We start from the raw sequence: 17425 nt of genomic DNA on the forward strand, positions 1-17425 counted from the left end.
ACCCCATTTCGTTTCCTTTCCAGGAGGTTATTGATGTGGAAATGAAATGGGGTTTAAAGTCCTACTGTTCTGCTCCGAACTGGGCTAATGAAGACGGGCATACGCCATACAGTGTGCTTCGGCCTACTCTTATATCGAATTCCAACTGTCAAGGGATCTTTTACGTGCACGCCAATGTGTACACGGGACCTCGGTTTTTGGTCCCATCCGAACGACTAGACAGCTGTCCTTGTCAGGCCCTCCTTCCTGCATCACTGAGGAGGGCCGGAAAATGTGGATGAACTTTCTCAGCCAATGCAGGGATCGAACACCCGACCTCCAGGCTAGCGAGGCAGCGTCTTACCCACTTAGCCACCGTGATCCACCATCGATGTGGAAGAAAAAGGAACGGAACAGATCTGAATTTTAATCGGGTTGATGGACAGAAAGAAAAGTTAAACCAGTGGCCAATATTTTTATTCAAACAGAATAAATATAAAAAAGTTTTTCTTTAAAGATATATTATTAAGTAAACTACTGTGGGTGACCAGGAAGCCGACCTCCTGGAACAGCTTCTATTTTTAAATTGTCAAATTTAGCCAATCCGTATGGACGTGTACCAAAACCCACAAAACCATTAACAATCTCATCAGGAAACCTCACAACAAACAATGTCTTGTTATTCAGATAACCAGTAGCTAGGTCATTCTGTAAAAAAAAAAAAATGTTAATGGTCCCCAGTAACACAGAATCGGTTTACCGAACTATAATTACGGACATAACGACCAACCAAAGCTTAACCTAGGCGGCTACCTCTATTCGGAATGACGCCTTAACATTCTGTATCTTAACAATAATTACAATTTTTCTAATCTGAATTAATACTTCTGGAGTTCATATGCAGTATGAAGAATTTAAGGGAAGGTCAGGAACGACTAAACTGAAAATGGATTTAACGCTCTTTCTGCATGACCAAGGAAAAGCCATGCTGAAACACCCCAAAGCGACCACACATTTACTGAGCGGGCGTAATACTCGCCGAGCCACCGTGGCTCAACACGATGATGAGCCGCAAGAAATAATGGCTATTATTTTGTAATGAAGTGTTTATCAACAGTTAGAATAATTGTCATCTAGTGTAATATCGGATGATGCGATCTGATATTGTTACCAATAATGGAAATCGTGGCCTTGGCGTAGATGTAGTGTGTGGCATTGAGTAGAATGATACCGTACCCTCATAAACTAACAATTCTTGTACTTCTTACCTTAACAGTCAGTTTCATGTTAGTAAACGTATCTTGTGATACAGGATCAATTTCCCCACCGGCAATTTTTCTTTTATGCACTAAAACATATAATGTTAAAATTCTAAAATTATTTCGACAAAACAAAATTCGACACACATCCTGCGAAAGTATAGTCAAAATAGGATTACCCTTGGACTTACTATATAAAAATAAGCAGTGAATATCGCAAAAAGTATTTTTATTTTTCCTTATCAATCCGTTTTAATCTGGCAACACTAAACGTGACACCCCTACCCACAAGAGTTTCACAGAAACGCTTGCATCTGGAGAAAAAAGGAAGCATAGACTGTGTCGGACCTTGACAGTCTGTTCTAAAGTTTAACAATTAAATAAATGCTAATCTTTATAGCCCCCCCCCCCCCACAAACACACACACCTGACTTTATATAGAAGTAATAAGGCATCTGGGGAAGAAATCAGGCAGTCTCAGGCCTGGATAATCTGTTCTAAAGATTAACAAAATCCAAAATCACCTTAAGCAGACCCAAGAAATGCAACCATAATGATTTTAAAATGAAAACTTACCGAATCCTTCGAAAACAGAAAACCGTCCTTCTTTAGGATATAAGTAGAAATACAGTCCTAGTGCCTTAGGCGCTCTACAACCTCCCAGATTAATTCTGGCACCAACATAAACACCATCTGTTGTGTTTACTCCTGACACCAATACGTCTATACTTATTGATATATCTGTCCTAAAAATTTCACAAATATGGTTATTATCTAATAGGTCTGACAGTACACCATAGATGTCACTAAATTTGAATTCATCTTCAGTTAAAGATTTTTCTTATTTTAAAAATCACGATCATCTCGACGTAATGATCATTAAGCCGGATTGAAGCATTACTACCAATAGTATCAAATCTCTCCATATCTGAATCTGTTGCCAAGACAGTATTAGGAATGATAATAGGATACTACTTACCAGTCGTAGCTGCCAACTAGATTAAGGGATGTATTAAAAGAATCTACACCACAGTTAATAACTGGTTGTGATAGAACCATCTGCTGTAGAACTTTATTACCATTATGATCAACTACTTCAAATGCGCCGGTCTGCTGAGCTAAATTATACGCATCTCCATTAATATCATAACCTGAAAAAGCAGCCAAACCTGTATATGCTTAAAAAGACTAGACCTCTTCGATCTTGGTAAAACAATTGTATACCTTTTGTAGGATGACTATAATAGGCCTATGTCTTTTTTGTAAATATTTCGTTTATAGATAAAGCCAGACATAGCAATTTTCCGATCCTCTGTCAACACCCATTAAGCCGAAATTTGAACTTAAATGAGTAAATAAGCCGACTTTTCGTCAAAAATTCAAAGCACACATATCCCACAAGACTACCCCAAATAAACAATTCAAAACTTGATTATGGCATATCAAAAGGTTTGGAGCCAAATTTTTGTTGGTTTTTGCGCGAATCCGTCAGGGTTATACTTAGGATTAAGGTGCGCTTTTGATAAGAATTATTTTAAAAAATTACAAATTGGAATAAACGCTGATAATGTACCTTCAAAGTCTTCAGTATAAGGAAGTGGGAATGATTTAGAAATTGGCGATTCTGGGTAAGACCCTTTCACTCCAGTATCAACAGTTGTTAAAGTGATGACTTCATCAACACCAACATCCAATGATACCATACCATTAACCACCTTAAAGATATTAAGACATTTGTAGGGGTTCTTTGTATTAAAATAATTTTTTAAAAAAAAACCCACATACCCAGTACAATTTATTTTATCAAATTTAAAACATGGCGATATTTTCGGCGAAAACACCACGTAATATATCCCGGCAGTTGGTTAACGGAAACGCCACTGTCCGTGCATAATTTACCCCAAAGCACACTGCATTCCGAATGCTGGTCTTCATTAGCTCAATTGGTGCAAAAACATAGCACGGTAAACTCTATTTCATATTCAGATATTTCCCACTATTGAATGCATTAAAATTACAGTTACCTGTAGTGGTGTTTCTTTTATGAAGAAAGTCGAATTTTTCAAGTAAAATCCTGGTTTACTGTGCCATACGTTTAATTGTTTGATATTTGCCTGGAAAGGAATTGGAAGGTTTAGTTCAGGACACAAACAATTATTTTCCAAAATAAGAGAGAAAGAAGTGTGTGATAGTAGCGGTAGTGGGGTGAACGTCCAATCAGCCCAGCAGTGGGATGAAACAAAAGAATCCAGAGAAACCTTATGGCTTTTACCCATCGGGCAGGAATGGTCTCATAGAGAATGCCTGTGTGTATGGTAGGATGTGGGTCCCCAAAAGATGTTAATGTTCAGGGATGGTCTCAAAGAGAATACCTGTGTGAGTTTGGTAGGCTTGGGAACCCCACAAGATGTAAAAGTTCTCCAGTAGTTAGGGGTCCTCTCTTTCCATTTGCTGGCACATTTTAGTCTAGAATTTACATTGTTTGTTGATGAATTGGTGAGACTGTCACGCGGTAAATCTGTGCATAAACTAAAGCAACAAGGTATACTACCGACCTAAGAAATAAGGAATCTGAATACGAGAGAAATGTTACTTGACAAAGGACAATATACAAGTGTCGATTGATGCCCACACCCTCCTACTTACGTATGATCCATTAAGTTGAAAACTAAAAGACTGTGGTCTAACTTGGTAACTAGGTAGACCAGGTCTGATACAGATAGAATGATCATGGGTCTGAAATATAAAATACAAGTCCGGTAAAACGCTCTAATGTTGGTGATGCAACAGGTTTAATTTCATTTAATTCCAGAAATTAGAAATATTTCAGCAGATTTCTCATATTATACTTTTGTTTACATTACTGGATGAACTGTCATTTAATCTAAGTGGGAGGGCGGGGAGGGTGGCCGAATGGTCATCGCGTGCGCGCTGCATCACAAGGTTTGTACGTGACAAGGAGTAGGGTCGCCTGTCCAACCTCGTGGGTTTTCTGCGGGTCCTCCGGTTTACTCCAACGGCAAGAGAATTATTGAAATAATATTGAACCACATGTTAGCCCCGAAATAACCTAGTTTGTGTCGAGTGGACGTTACCCGCCCCCCCCCCCCCTCTAAATATAAAATCTACACATATTTACCATAGTTTCAATGACAATAGTTAGCTGTTTTCTGTCTGGAGATGTGAGAGCTACGTAACTACCACCGTTGTCAAGCAAACCCACTCCATGATCATGATGAAGGTAGTCCCAGCCAATATCAGTAAATTGGGTTGTGTGAGCTGAAGAAAAAGGAAAAACAACCAGGTAATACTACCTTTAAATTCTGATAACGTTGTAGCAGCCCAATGCGTTGAAAATATGACAAATAAATATGACATATCAAAACAATGATTTTCTGTTGTTGTGATCCTTGAAGAAACTGTGAAATTCTCAATTTTACACATACATTAAACTAACCAGTTATCCAGATTGGTGATTTGACTTCATAATGTCCGCTCCAGGGTTCCATGGCGGTCATTAACCCCTGCTCATAGAAGGGGAGGGGAAAATAATAACTGGCTATAAGATTCCATGAGACGGTCCTAAATCAAACAAGATAAAAATGAAAATTAATCTACATTTGACATGAACGAAGCGTTTTTTTTTCTTAGGATGTATTATAACTTGTATAGAATAACTTTCTAAATGCTGAAAGAGGTACTGTTTTGGAACATATAATACTCACGCTGTCATCAAACCATTAACATAATTCTGGTTTAAAATCTACAATATAAATAATTCAATATATTGATATGCATATGAAGTATTTTACCCACCCTAACAACTGGAGTACTTAACCTAATCTAGCAAATGCAATGCTTTAGCCAACCTAGTCTAGTGTCTGAAATCTTTTAGTCTAGCATATGTATCTGAAATGTTTTAGCCACTCTAGTCTAGAAACTGACATGTTTTAGTCAATCTAGTGAAAAGTTTAAACCACCCTAGTCTAGCAACTGAAATGCTATAACCACTTTTGCATCGGGACTGTTTTACGCATTACATGACCATAACCAAGCATCTGAGCAGTTTCAGTCCCAAATAGTTTATCAACTCTATCTAGCATCTGGAATGTTTCATTCCCAATTATTTAATACACAGCCATAACCTACCATCTGACCAATTAAACAACCCTAATCTAGCAACTGAAATGCTATAACCACTCTTGCATCGGGACTGTTGTATTACATGACCATAACCAAGCATTTCAGCAGTTTCAGTCCCAAACATTTAATCAACAACTCTATCTAGCATCTGAATAGTTTCATTCCAAACCATTAAATCCACAACCATAATCTAGCATCTGAACAGTTTAAACCCACACCGCATCCTATCTCCGACTGCTACGTATGCTAAACTAGCATCTAAAGAACACTATGATCTAATTTTAATCAGATCAGCTTTATTCCACAAATAAGTCACTACTTCTGGCAGGTTTTATTCCACCTACACATCTATCCAGCATTTAGTATTCCGCATCTACTATTCTAGACCACTTAAAGCGATCTTATATACTTACCCTAGCCCAGCAGCCGCCACCAACTTCATCGTTAAAGGTACTATAATCAGCGGACGCCCACAACGTTTTGTTAGTTTTCACTGCAGAATCGGTGCTAAAGGTTCCGGGAAAATGAGCTCTGGTAGAAATTAAACAAAAGTAAAATTTACATTTCCTGAAGCATAGTGATCTGGATTGGAATTGCTTGGCCTATCTGCCACGCCATGACTCCTGGACATTTTCTGAGGAATTGAGATCTGGATTTGAATTGCCTGGCCTATCTACCACACGACTCGTGGACTAAAGCAGGACAGGAACACGCATGTCTATCTCAAGTTTGTATGCCTACGTACCTTACCCCAACATTTCCATGGAAGCAAACCTATTTAACTACAGAGCAAATAACTCACCCGATAACAGAAACTGCCTTTGCTAAATCAGGATCCTTTAAAATATCGTCTGCTATATCCCAGTGATTATCAGAACCAAGAATCATGGTGTTATTAAAACCAGCTGCATCTAACATACTACGAAAAATCTGTTAATGGACAAAGCAAAGATGAAACATCGGCTGTAGATAGGGGTAGATTAAGGGACAGACAGATTAAGGAGACCCTCCTTATTAATTCAAGCCATACAAATAAACACGTCAGAGTTACAGGCTTAAGAGCATTTTTGTGTGAAAAACGGCGATTCGATTTCAATTGAGGACTATGATTAGACAGTGGCTTTTTGGGGACCACGGTGACAAACGTTGAATTTTGACACATGTAGGATGCATGTAATCACCCGAATCTTGCATACAATGGCATAAAGGTGTGCTAGAAGGTACTTAGCTAGTATTCAATGATAAATATTCTATAAACACTGTTGCCATTCAACCATATAGCTACTAGTAACCGAAGTAATACATAGGGGGATCTTTAATTTTAGTGTTCAGTAGGAAAAAAATCCAAATGAAGATAAATATCATTTGCGATTTGTAGAAATCTAAAAAATCTGGACATACCTTGATGTAATCAATACTGTAAGGTCGTTCATTCCATAGCTATACACCATAACCAAAATTTAGAAAAATAGAAAATGGATAAACTAAATTAAATGAAATGAAATGGAGTTTAACGTCCTATACAATTCTGCTCCGACTGGGCTAATGAAGGAGGGCATACGCCATATACAGTGTGCTCTGAGGGAAATTTTACCCGGGTAGCGGTACTATGGCCTACACTTATACCGAATTCCAACTGCCAGGGGTTCTTTTATTGCACGTCAATGTAAACACGGGACCTCGGGTTTTCGTCTCATCCGAACGACTAGACAGCTGTCCTTGTCAGGGCCTCTGTCCTGCACCACTGGCAAGACGAACCACGTCGGAAAATTCCGATGCAGGGATCTAACCCACTTATCATCCTGGCTCCCAAAACATGAATAAATAATTTGTTGTTGGCCGTAAGTTTTGGTGCAAAAGTCTTTTTTATCATGCCGAATTGTATAGTCATTTGATTAATAAGTAAACTAAAACTTTACTTTGGATTCTAATTCATGATTCATATCGTTGTTACAATAACTTCATGTCCAAAATAAGCTTGAAGGTTTGTTTTCTAAATTTAAAAAATATAATACTCTGTTCTGAACTTGAAACGTACACCAATATAATCAATGTCCAGGTTATGGTACAGTTTAGCTCCTCGGATCCATTTCACCATATAAGTGGCAGTGCGTTCAGGAAATCCCCATGGTGTTCCTTGGGCATCCCGTAGCCATCCTGGATAACCCCATGGTAAACCATACAACTTGATATTGGGATTTCTCTGAAACAGAAAGTATAATAGAGTAATGTAAAGGAGAGATCGTTGATTCGTGGTGCTTGAATGACAAACCGAAATGATCAAAATATTTACCAACTTGGGGGCCACGGTGGCTAGTTGGTTAAGACGCTGGCTCGCTAGCCTGGAGGTCGGGTGTTCGATCCCTGCATTGGCCGAGAAAGTTCATCTGGATTTTCCGACGTGGTTTCCCCTTGTCAGTGGTGCAGAACGGACGGCCTGACAAGGACAGCTGTTTAGTCCTTCGGATGAGACGAAAAACCGAGTCCCGTGTATATATTGGAATGCACGTAAAAGATCCCCTGGCAGTTGGAATTCGATATAAGAGTAGGCGATAGTGCCGCTGTCGGGGCAAAATTTCCCTCATAGCACACTGTATGGCGTATGCCCGTCTTCATTTGCCCAGTATAGGAGCAGAACAGTAGGACGTTAAACCCCATTTCATTTCATTTGTTACTAAACTTCAAAATGTGATTATGACGCAAATAAAGAGAGAGAGAGAGAGAGAGAGTTTAACGTTCCACTCGACACAAACTAGGTCATTTCGGGACTAACATATGGTTTAATTTTATTTCATTAATTCGCTTGCGCGTAGGGGTCTTTAGCAGTGGGAGGAACCCGCTGGAGGACCCGGAGAAAACCCACGAGGTTGGACAGGCGACCCTACTCCTTGTCACGCAAATAAAGAGAGGATTTACTGTGCCTAAGTAATGTATAAAGAAATGACAAATAGCGCCATACATTTGGCAACTGTAGCAATAGTATGTTATGAATTATGAAACAGGATTTTCAAACCTCAATAAGTTTTAGAGAATAATTCAACATACGATATCAATCTTTTTTCTTCACCATCAAAATCCCAAACTCACCTTTTTAGCTTCGGACATCATCCACCATTCGTAACCACGGTTATAATTTTCATCCCATGGATAATGCATGTGAGATGATTCAGTTCCAACTAAAATATTACAATTGAAACATTTACACAAAAACTTTCTACTCAATCTTTGGTATTTGTCACTCGCATATCCCACCTCAGTCATCTCTTGGAACTGTTCAACGAGAGCGAGTCTTTGAAAAGAAACATATTATGGCTTTATTGAGCCAATAATAGGTTAAAGGTCTTACAAAGCTTAAAATAAAACAAACTGCTAGAATATTAAAGGGCCCAGACCGCCCTAATACTCCCCCCAATTACTACAGTGTTAAAGGGCCCAAATCGCCAAATATAAAAACGACTGTTGTAATCTTAGGTATTTTTATTAGTGCGACTTAGGCGTAGGAACTTATATGGTAGACTTTCTACCGTTTTGAATATAATTGTGGTTTTATTTACACGAGAAGAAAGTTGCTGCTTTAACGACCGTAGTCCCCAAAAAATGTTTATCTTCTGGTAAATTCAACTCAATTTCCAAATTTATTGCCCAAGTATTAACTGAAATAATTTACAAGAAACAACAACTGCGATATAAGTCACAGCACAAAGATATCTATTTTCTGGTAGCTTTTATAATACCTGAGAAGTGACACTCCCATTTTTCCCTAACAAATGTAAACCTATAATCCACAGTCGAATATGATACAATTGATACAATGTCAATTAAATAGAAGGCATAGGAATGGTAATTGCATTTTTTGTTCTATTACGAGATCCAATGAAAATTATGGTGTACATTTTTGTTGCATAATAAAGATATATGATTCGCTAATGGAATACCCACCAGTCGTGTCAGCATCGGCCCCTACTTCAACTTTCAGAATCTTTATCGAGGCACCAAAATTGGGCTGAAATCACAGATCAGTAAAGTATTTTGCCTATGATTTAGATTAAAAACCTTCACGATGGGCCAAACTGTATGTTCTGAGTCTAAAATCCAACATAACAATACCCTGTCCTTGAAACCACAACAGTTTGGATATTCAGGTTTAATGAAATAGATCAAAATAATGTAAAATATCGTAAGGCATTATCATTTTTTTCAAAATAAAAGCAATATGAATATCTTTTATAATCCTTAAGCATCTTTGTATTAACCAAGAAAAATGCCAAAATTTACTAAACCTTGAAAAGGAAATCGAGGATTTCATTTCTTTGTTGATCTGGGTAATTTCGAAGAAGTTTAGAAGTCGCCTGAAAAAAAGATGTACATAATATTCGTATTAAATAAACCATAAAACTAATCTTGCCGTATCCCATAAATAATTGTAGTAATGTTGAATTATTAGGTTTTTCAGAAACTACTTACAAGGCTCATTCTATACTCAATGCACCTCACCACAAATAAAAATAAAAAGAATCTCTGACGTATTTTGGATAGAATATATAATAGACTAATACCAATGACTAATTTTGATCTTTATTATCGAGATGTAACAATTAGATAGATAGCACAGCTGTTCAATCCACTTGACCTCTATTATCGAGATGTAACCATTAGAAAGATGCCGCAACTGTTCAATCGACTTGATATCTATTATCGCGATGTAACATTTAGAAAGGTACCGCAACTATTCAATCGACGTGATCTTTATTATGGAGATGTAACAATTAGAAAGGTGCCGCAACTGTTCAATGGATTAGACTATAACATACATTTGTAGATGTAAAGATGGCGAGGATGTTGTTGTTAAATAGGGAATTTTACGTCCGCTTCCACCGAAGTAATATCGCAAAGAATGTCTTATCCCCCCCTCTCTCTCTCTCTCTCTCGCTGTGTGTGGCTAGATTTCCCCTTTGTGCCTGGTGTTTTGCGGATATGTGAATATAAATCTATTTTCGATGGGTGTTGCTGGGTATTCTGGTTATGATGGAGATGCGGATTCTCCTTCCCGTCTCCTTTTAGTGATGATATTAGTCATGGGATAGGCTTAGTTACTGGTTTACTGTTTGGGATTGTGGGTGGTGGCTTACTTTTGGGGACTGCGTTCTTTACTGGTTGGACTGTTGGTTTAACTGGTGGGAGTGGTTTAACTTTTGTCATGGTTTTATTGTGGTCTTCTTTTTTTTGGACCTCGTAGAGGGCACCCCGTCCGGGAGTGACGAAACCTCTCGCATAGAGGATTAAGGTTGCTTTCTTTTATTTTGTTTAGTCATTCTGGGGAGAGATGGAATGGCTTAAAAAATGCTATTTCTCCATTAATATGAAATACACAACAACAACAAAACTGTTATTAAAGTTCGTATACTCGGTATATGAGGTTGGGAGGAACATACGGGTATTTGTTATCTATACACCTTATAAGGCTTATACCCCCGTCAGACCGAGGTGGCGGAAAATGATCTCAGAGCGCGTCAAGATCGCCATAAGCGTGGTAAAAGCGTGGTGTCACGAAATATATCGTGTTGTGGTCTCCATGGTTGCCAAGGTTCTGCGATCTGACCTGGAAAGCTGTGAGAACGCGACCTTTGTCAAGTTTGTAATTTTTTGGGACATTATCTCGCGTTGTGTTCAAGTTTGACGGCGTCCTTGTGCATTTTCTGGTCGCCGCACGGTCGCAGCAACGCAGCAAAGACGACAACACGGTCTGACGGGGGCATTATACCCCCCTCAGACTGGGATGGCGTCCTTACTGCGTCCTTACAGCTGTAGATCGTTAATAGCAAAAGGTTTTAAGAACGAACAATGAAACATCTTAAAATCTGATCAGTTGTTTCAATATTAGTGATATGCATATGTCTATTCTATGGAATACAATTATTGCTTATTAATGAGCGAAGTTTCGACTAGGTTTCTCTAGTCATTATCAAGCAATAATTGTATTCCATAGTATTGTGACCTGTATGTCTTAAATGTCATAATCAAAAAGCGTACTGCATGGCGCCGCTGTGTAGCCACGACGTAAGTTGTTGATTAAGTATCTAATTTATTGGGTTTTTTGGGTTTATTCATCTAGATTTAGTTTTTCTGTATAATATCCATATTCATTCTGCATTTAGGAGAGAGGTCATATAGGCCATAATATAATGTCTGTTCCTTAACCCCTTTCAATTTTAAAATAAAATATTGTCTTGAATATAATGCCAGTTTCTGTAAATAATATGACCTATATATTTCATGTGCATAGGTGCACAGATGTTCAATCACTGACATACTGATCGATAACAATGTGTATTAGCCCACTAAATCGATAATCTACCTAAATGGAAATCTAACAACAAAGGGACAACAGTTCAAATTAAGCGTCCGTCAAGAGTATTGTCATAGACCAAAACATAATAAAACCCCCCAGCAGCAGTCTTAGCGAAAACCTTGATTCAAACCCATTTATTACAATCTCCCCATCTATAGCCGAGAAGAACTGGCACAGACAGAAATTTATAAATTATTTAAACTTTCGATTTTTTGTCAGTTTTGCAGCACGCCTAGTATTTGGTAATATTTTATCTTTAAATTCTGTAATCTTTCTGTACCTGGATGTGGTGCTAATCACCCACAAGAGCGTTACATTATATCCAATTTTGATTGATTTTATAATTATGGATAATTGAAATGTAAACTGTCACGTATAACTGTCTAATTACCACAGTGCACCAAATTAATTCAAGTAAGCAGTTTTTATTTTGAAATATATCCATTATTATTTATCCAAACTTAACCATTTTGGGATATGCTAAGTAGCATAGATTTGTCATGTATTGCTTCATGTCGGTAACTTAATTACTTTTCGAGGCCCTGGTCTTTGATTGTATCATATACATTGTTGAAAATAGATGATTTATGGAGACATGCATCAGCTCTTACAACCTCCATTTTTATCTTCCTTTATTTTCATTCAATTGCAAGGACAGCTGTACGTCTAGTCCTTCGGATGAGACGAAAAACCGAGGTCCCGTGAATACATTGGAATGCACGTAAAAGATCCCTTGGCAGTTGGAATTCGATATAAGAGTAGGCGACAGTGCCGCTGCCCGGGCAAAATTTCCCTCATAGCACACTGTATGGCGTATGCCCGTCTTCATTAGCCCAGCATAAGAGCAGAACAGTAGGACGTTAAACCCCATTTCATTTCATTTCATTCAATTGAACGTTTTATCTTTACATCAATTACATGACATCTCTTCTTGCCGCTGTGGGTTTTATAAATAGTTTATTGACCGTAAACTATAGTTACCCTTTTGTCAGTATCACACCAATTTATTAAAATCGCAATAATCCACCATTTTGTTAGAGGTTTTGATGTCAAATTATTTTGGATATGACGTATAGAATATGCATATCAGTCAAATTATTTTGAATATGATGTATAGATGCATATCAGTCATTTTTGTTCACAATACTTAGGTCACCATTGACAAAAATTCTTGTTGGTTATTGTCAGTGATTAGAAGGCCCCAATTGCAGCATTTGTTTACTTAGATTAGAATAACGATCGTTACTATAAGATAGTATACATGTATTCTATATGTCAGATATTAATGCACTATCTTACCCCTTTGATTATGTTTAAATATTGATACATATTGATATTCTATTTATTTCCAAATATAGACAGCGTGTCATCTAGACAAAGCAATTTACGTTGAATATTTCCACTGCTTAATTAGTTATTCATATCATATTCTTTTTCCTTTTTGCAACGAATTTCTGCACAAGATTCATAATCTGTGGTTTTGCTTGATTGCTCATCCTTGCCTTGGAAGTCACAGTGGCTCAGGAGATCTGAGATGCAATCCCTATTGTTGATTGAGAAAGCACCTCTAGATTTTTATCGTGGTTTCCTCTTGTTCAGAGGTGCAGAGGGAGGACTTTCCTTTTCAGAAAACTGTACCACTCACATGGGGAAACCAAGCCAGAAAATCACGAGGAATATATATAAATTATATACCATTCGAAAATGAAAGCCTTTCTCTCACAGTCCAGCGTTCTCGTATTAAATTAGGGGTTGCCCGGCGTGTATCAGGCCATCCATGCATGATGACTGAGTTAAGTTCATTAAGTTCTTCAGATGTACGTTGTTGGAATTCAGCGTATATTTGATTAGAGACTGGGATATAATCCACCATATTTATGAGTATTGGTTGAATATCAGGTTCAGTTACAGGTAAATTGGCTCGGCTTAAGGTATCACCAATTGGAATTTGTTTTCCAGGTTTGTATGATACTGTTAGATTGTGTGGTTGTAGTCGTAACATCATATACACTATTCTTTAAGTGGGAATTCGAAACGTCGCCTAAATAAATCGGTAGTTGTTTTCCATAAGTATGATTTTAGTTTATTTATCATATATACCGTAATCTCATTGGTGCTGATAACAACAGGTTTGAGAATATAGCTTGACGGGGTTTGTGATCACTTTCTACTAATACAGCTTTACCAAATATATAATAATGGAATTTCTTGCAAGAGTGAACGATCGCAAGAGTCTCCTTTTTTATCTGTGCGTATCTCTTCACTGTGTCTGTTAGAGTTCTGAAAGTATAAGCGATCGGTCTTCCTCCTTGAAGTTATACTCCACCTAGTGTGTAGCTGCTGCTGCTGTCATATTTGATAGAAATAGGCTTCGAGACATCAGATTTGGCTAAAACTTGAGCACTTAAACACAGATCCTTGAGTTGTTGAGGCTTTTCTCAATATAAATCTGTATTCTTTTTTTACAATATCTCTTAAGGGAGCATCTATTTCGCTCAATCCAGGTATGAATTTTGCTAAATATTGTATCATAACCAAGGAATCGCCGGACATCCTCCTTGCTTGCTCTTAGGTATAGGCATTTCTATCAGGGCCTTAACCTTGTCTGGGTCTGGTTTAACACCATCTTTGCTAATAATATGACCAGAATACTTGACTTCAGTGTTCAGTGAGTTTATCTTCTATCTTAGCTGCCAATTAAGGCCTTGGGTTGTCGCCTTGGACTACGAACAACTTGTTGAACTGAAAGATCTATGTCAAGACTGTATATTCCTGTCTGTAGAGTCCCTGTAGTCTCTTGGGTTCAGGATATTAATCTATCTCGACTATAGTATACACTCTTTCTATAACACCAAGAGAGTAATATGTCTTTATCTGTGTGGAATACTGTGTATTCTACATTTAATGTTTTATCTTTGTTGGTAGTGTGGCACATCTTTCAACAATGACCAGTATAAGATGAACACTTTTTATTAATTGGGGTGAGTGGGGCTTTAATGTTCATTTTATAAAATGTCATATAAGGTAATATTGGCCTAGATCAACCAGTGTCAATTTGAACCTTTTGCTTTTGATAACAATAATGTGTTTCCAGCATTCGTCTGAATTAACGATACCATCATTTACTTCGGTTATTGTGTGTAGAAATTCTTCATCTTCGCTATCAGAGACCTCTACTAGTTTAACCTGATTGTGTCTCCTATAGGAATTGTTCTGCAGACCGTCGCGAAGTGACCAGTCTTGTGACAATTACCAAAGGTATTGCCTACGGCTGGACACGATTTGTGTGACGGGTGGTAACAACATTTTCCACATCTTTCAGGTTCTCTACCTTCAAAGGTCCTTTTATTTCATTTGGATTTTCTGTTTTTCTTCATAACATCTTATGTCTGATTTCTTCTTTCCTGTGTTGATAGACATAACTGACTTTGGGGGTCTTCATCTATGATGGTTTTCATGTCAGCTTTTGAGGTTTCATACAGCTGACGAATTTGAATAGCTCGAGCTAAAGTCAATTCTGCAGCACTGACTACAAGTACAAGACATTTCTCACAAATGGCTGGCCAGGAACGCAGAACAATACCATCCAGTAACTGGCGATCTGGATCAACGTAGCCACATTCTGCCACAAGAAAACGTAGTTCTGTGACGAAATTATTAAATTCCTCTTCATCTAGTTTCCTTCTTTTGTTAAAAAGGGCCAAAGCCCTGATTTCATTTCGTTTCGGTTCTGCATATATGTTACAGACACCGTAAAGGGTGTCATTTTCTGCCGGACCATCTTCTGTGGCAGGAGCCCAGGTTAAAGTATTGTAAATTTCTCTATCTTTATCCTTTATCACCGTAGTAAGTCATAAGGTAGTTTATTCTTTCTAGCTTTGACTTCGATGCTAACGGACCCTTGAACGTGAAATCACAGTGTTTCCTGAAACGTTTCCACCCATTTCTTAGGTCTTTGGCCTTCCAGTGCATAGCAGGAGTGTTGGTTTGTATGTTGTTTTCTGCCATTTTTGTATTGTGTATATATATTTTCTAAACTACACAGAAAGTTCAGCAAGACGTCAATTTTCACACCTAATTCGTGTTAGGGTTAGTGAAAGTAGAGTATCACCGAAGCACTTGACTTTCGCTAGCTACCTTATTTTAAGGTTCGTGGCCAGGTTTTAGGTCAATTGTTCTGAAACTGTGCAGAAATGTGTGGACTCTTCTTCAAACATCAGGAAGGACCACTTCTGACACCATGTAACGTTATATGTTATAAATACGAAGTAAACCGGAAGCTGTATAATACTGATATGTGATTGGATAACAGTGGGGTCAGTAATAAACACAGGGGTACCAGACAAGATATATTACACCACTAACAAGAAGAAACTACGCAGGAAAAGCCGTGCAAACTTTCTAGTCCAAAGCCTGGATCGAACCCTGACCGCTAGTCTAGCGAACCAACTTCTACCCACTGAGCCACAGCAGTTTCACGAACTACATTGTTAATGGGATTGAGAGTCAATGCCTCTAAAGGAAGTATAAAGATGGGTCTGACAGGCTACTTATTTAGGGCTACTTACAGTTCCACTTATACCACCAATTCCATCGAACCGTCTACCATAACCAAGATTATCATCAACAGAATAGACCCGGACATCACGTTGTTCTAAAGTTAGAGTTGAACTGGAGACGATGTACAATAAAAGCAAGCCGAATCCAATGTAACAATTGAGAAACATTGCCGTCGATTAGTTCCAGGGTGTCAACAACTGCAATAATTTGAACTTTTAGATTCATTAATAGATTTAAAGCATATAAATCGCAAGATAAGATAAAGTAGATGGAAATAGCCAAGATCACATGTCTTATCAAATAATTCGTGCTAAATCAGCACAAATCTGTTGACAAAATTTCGAATGGCACGTTATACTGATAAATCTTCAAAATTCCTTGTTTATAATGGATCCCCCGAACCTATTATTATCCACACTTTGACCACAACAAATATCAGCCTTGTGTAACAATTGAATCAATGTACGTATCTTCGTTGGACGCATCCAATTAAAAATTTGAAAGATATACACTGTAGTATTTGTAGAATTTCGGTGAGACAAAAAGGCTATTAATCAAGCTGTATTTTTGAAAGTTTCACATTGGTGGGTTGGGTTGGCTCATCGCTGGCAGAATGATTTAACGCGTCGGCATTTATAGATCATACAGCCCTGTCATTGAGTCCCATGGCGTGGAAATGAAATGGGGTTTAACGTCCTACTTTTCTGCTCCGACTGGGCTATTGAAGACGGGCATGAGCCATACAGTGTGCTATGAGGGAAATTTTGCCCGGACAGCGGCGCTACGGCCTACTTTGATATCGAATTCGAACTGCTAAGGGATCTTTTACATGCACGCCAATGTATACACGGGAGCTCGGTTTTTCGTCAGGCCTTCCATCCGGCATCATTGACAAGGGGAAACCAAAACAGGGATCGAACCCGCGACCGCCAGGGTAGCGAGCCAGCGTCTTACTCACTTAGCCACCGTGGTTCCTCTCGTGGCGTGGTGTCGATTTCCTGCTTGTACGTGACAAGGCGTAGAGTCGACTGTCCAACCTCGTGGTTTTCTACGCATCGTCCGTTATTATTGAATGCGCAATATTGAAATGAAATTTAACCATGTGGTAGTCCCGAAATGACCTAGTTTGTTTCAA

The 17425-nt window shown here is 38.2% G+C and overlaps 1 protein-coding gene and 1 long non-coding RNA gene across 2 annotated transcripts; both read right to left on the bottom strand.

Moving 5' to 3' along the window:
* Window positions 1–1797: 1797 nt before the first annotated feature.
* LOC126815104 (galactocerebrosidase) lies at window positions 1798–6307 on the bottom strand. Its single transcript, XM_050540642.1, has 10 exons — window positions 6184–6307; window positions 5795–5912; window positions 4964–5001; window positions 4696–4820; window positions 4378–4517; window positions 3885–3974; window positions 3263–3352; window positions 2812–2953; window positions 2218–2389; window positions 1798–1984 (listed from the first exon to the last, which is right to left on the bottom strand). Exons 1-10 carry the CDS (start codon window positions 6297–6299, stop codon window positions 1798–1800), a joined length of 1218 nt encoding a protein of 405 aa, XP_050396599.1. The 5' UTR covers window positions 6300–6307.
* Window positions 6308–7422: 1115 nt separating this feature from the next.
* On the bottom strand, window positions 7423–16448 carry LOC126814992 (uncharacterized). Its single transcript, XR_007677824.1, has 5 exons — window positions 16299–16448; window positions 9662–9730; window positions 9321–9384; window positions 8469–8557; window positions 7423–7584 (listed from the first exon to the last, which is right to left on the bottom strand). It is a non-coding gene; the product is annotated as an uncharacterized LOC126814992 (long non-coding RNA).
* Window positions 16449–17425: the final 977 nt, after the last annotated feature.

Source organism: Patella vulgata, chromosome 3, assembly GCF_932274485.2.
Source record: "Patella vulgata chromosome 3, xgPatVulg1.2, whole genome shotgun sequence".
Lineage (NCBI taxonomy): Eukaryota > Metazoa > Mollusca > Gastropoda > Patellidae > Patella > Patella vulgata.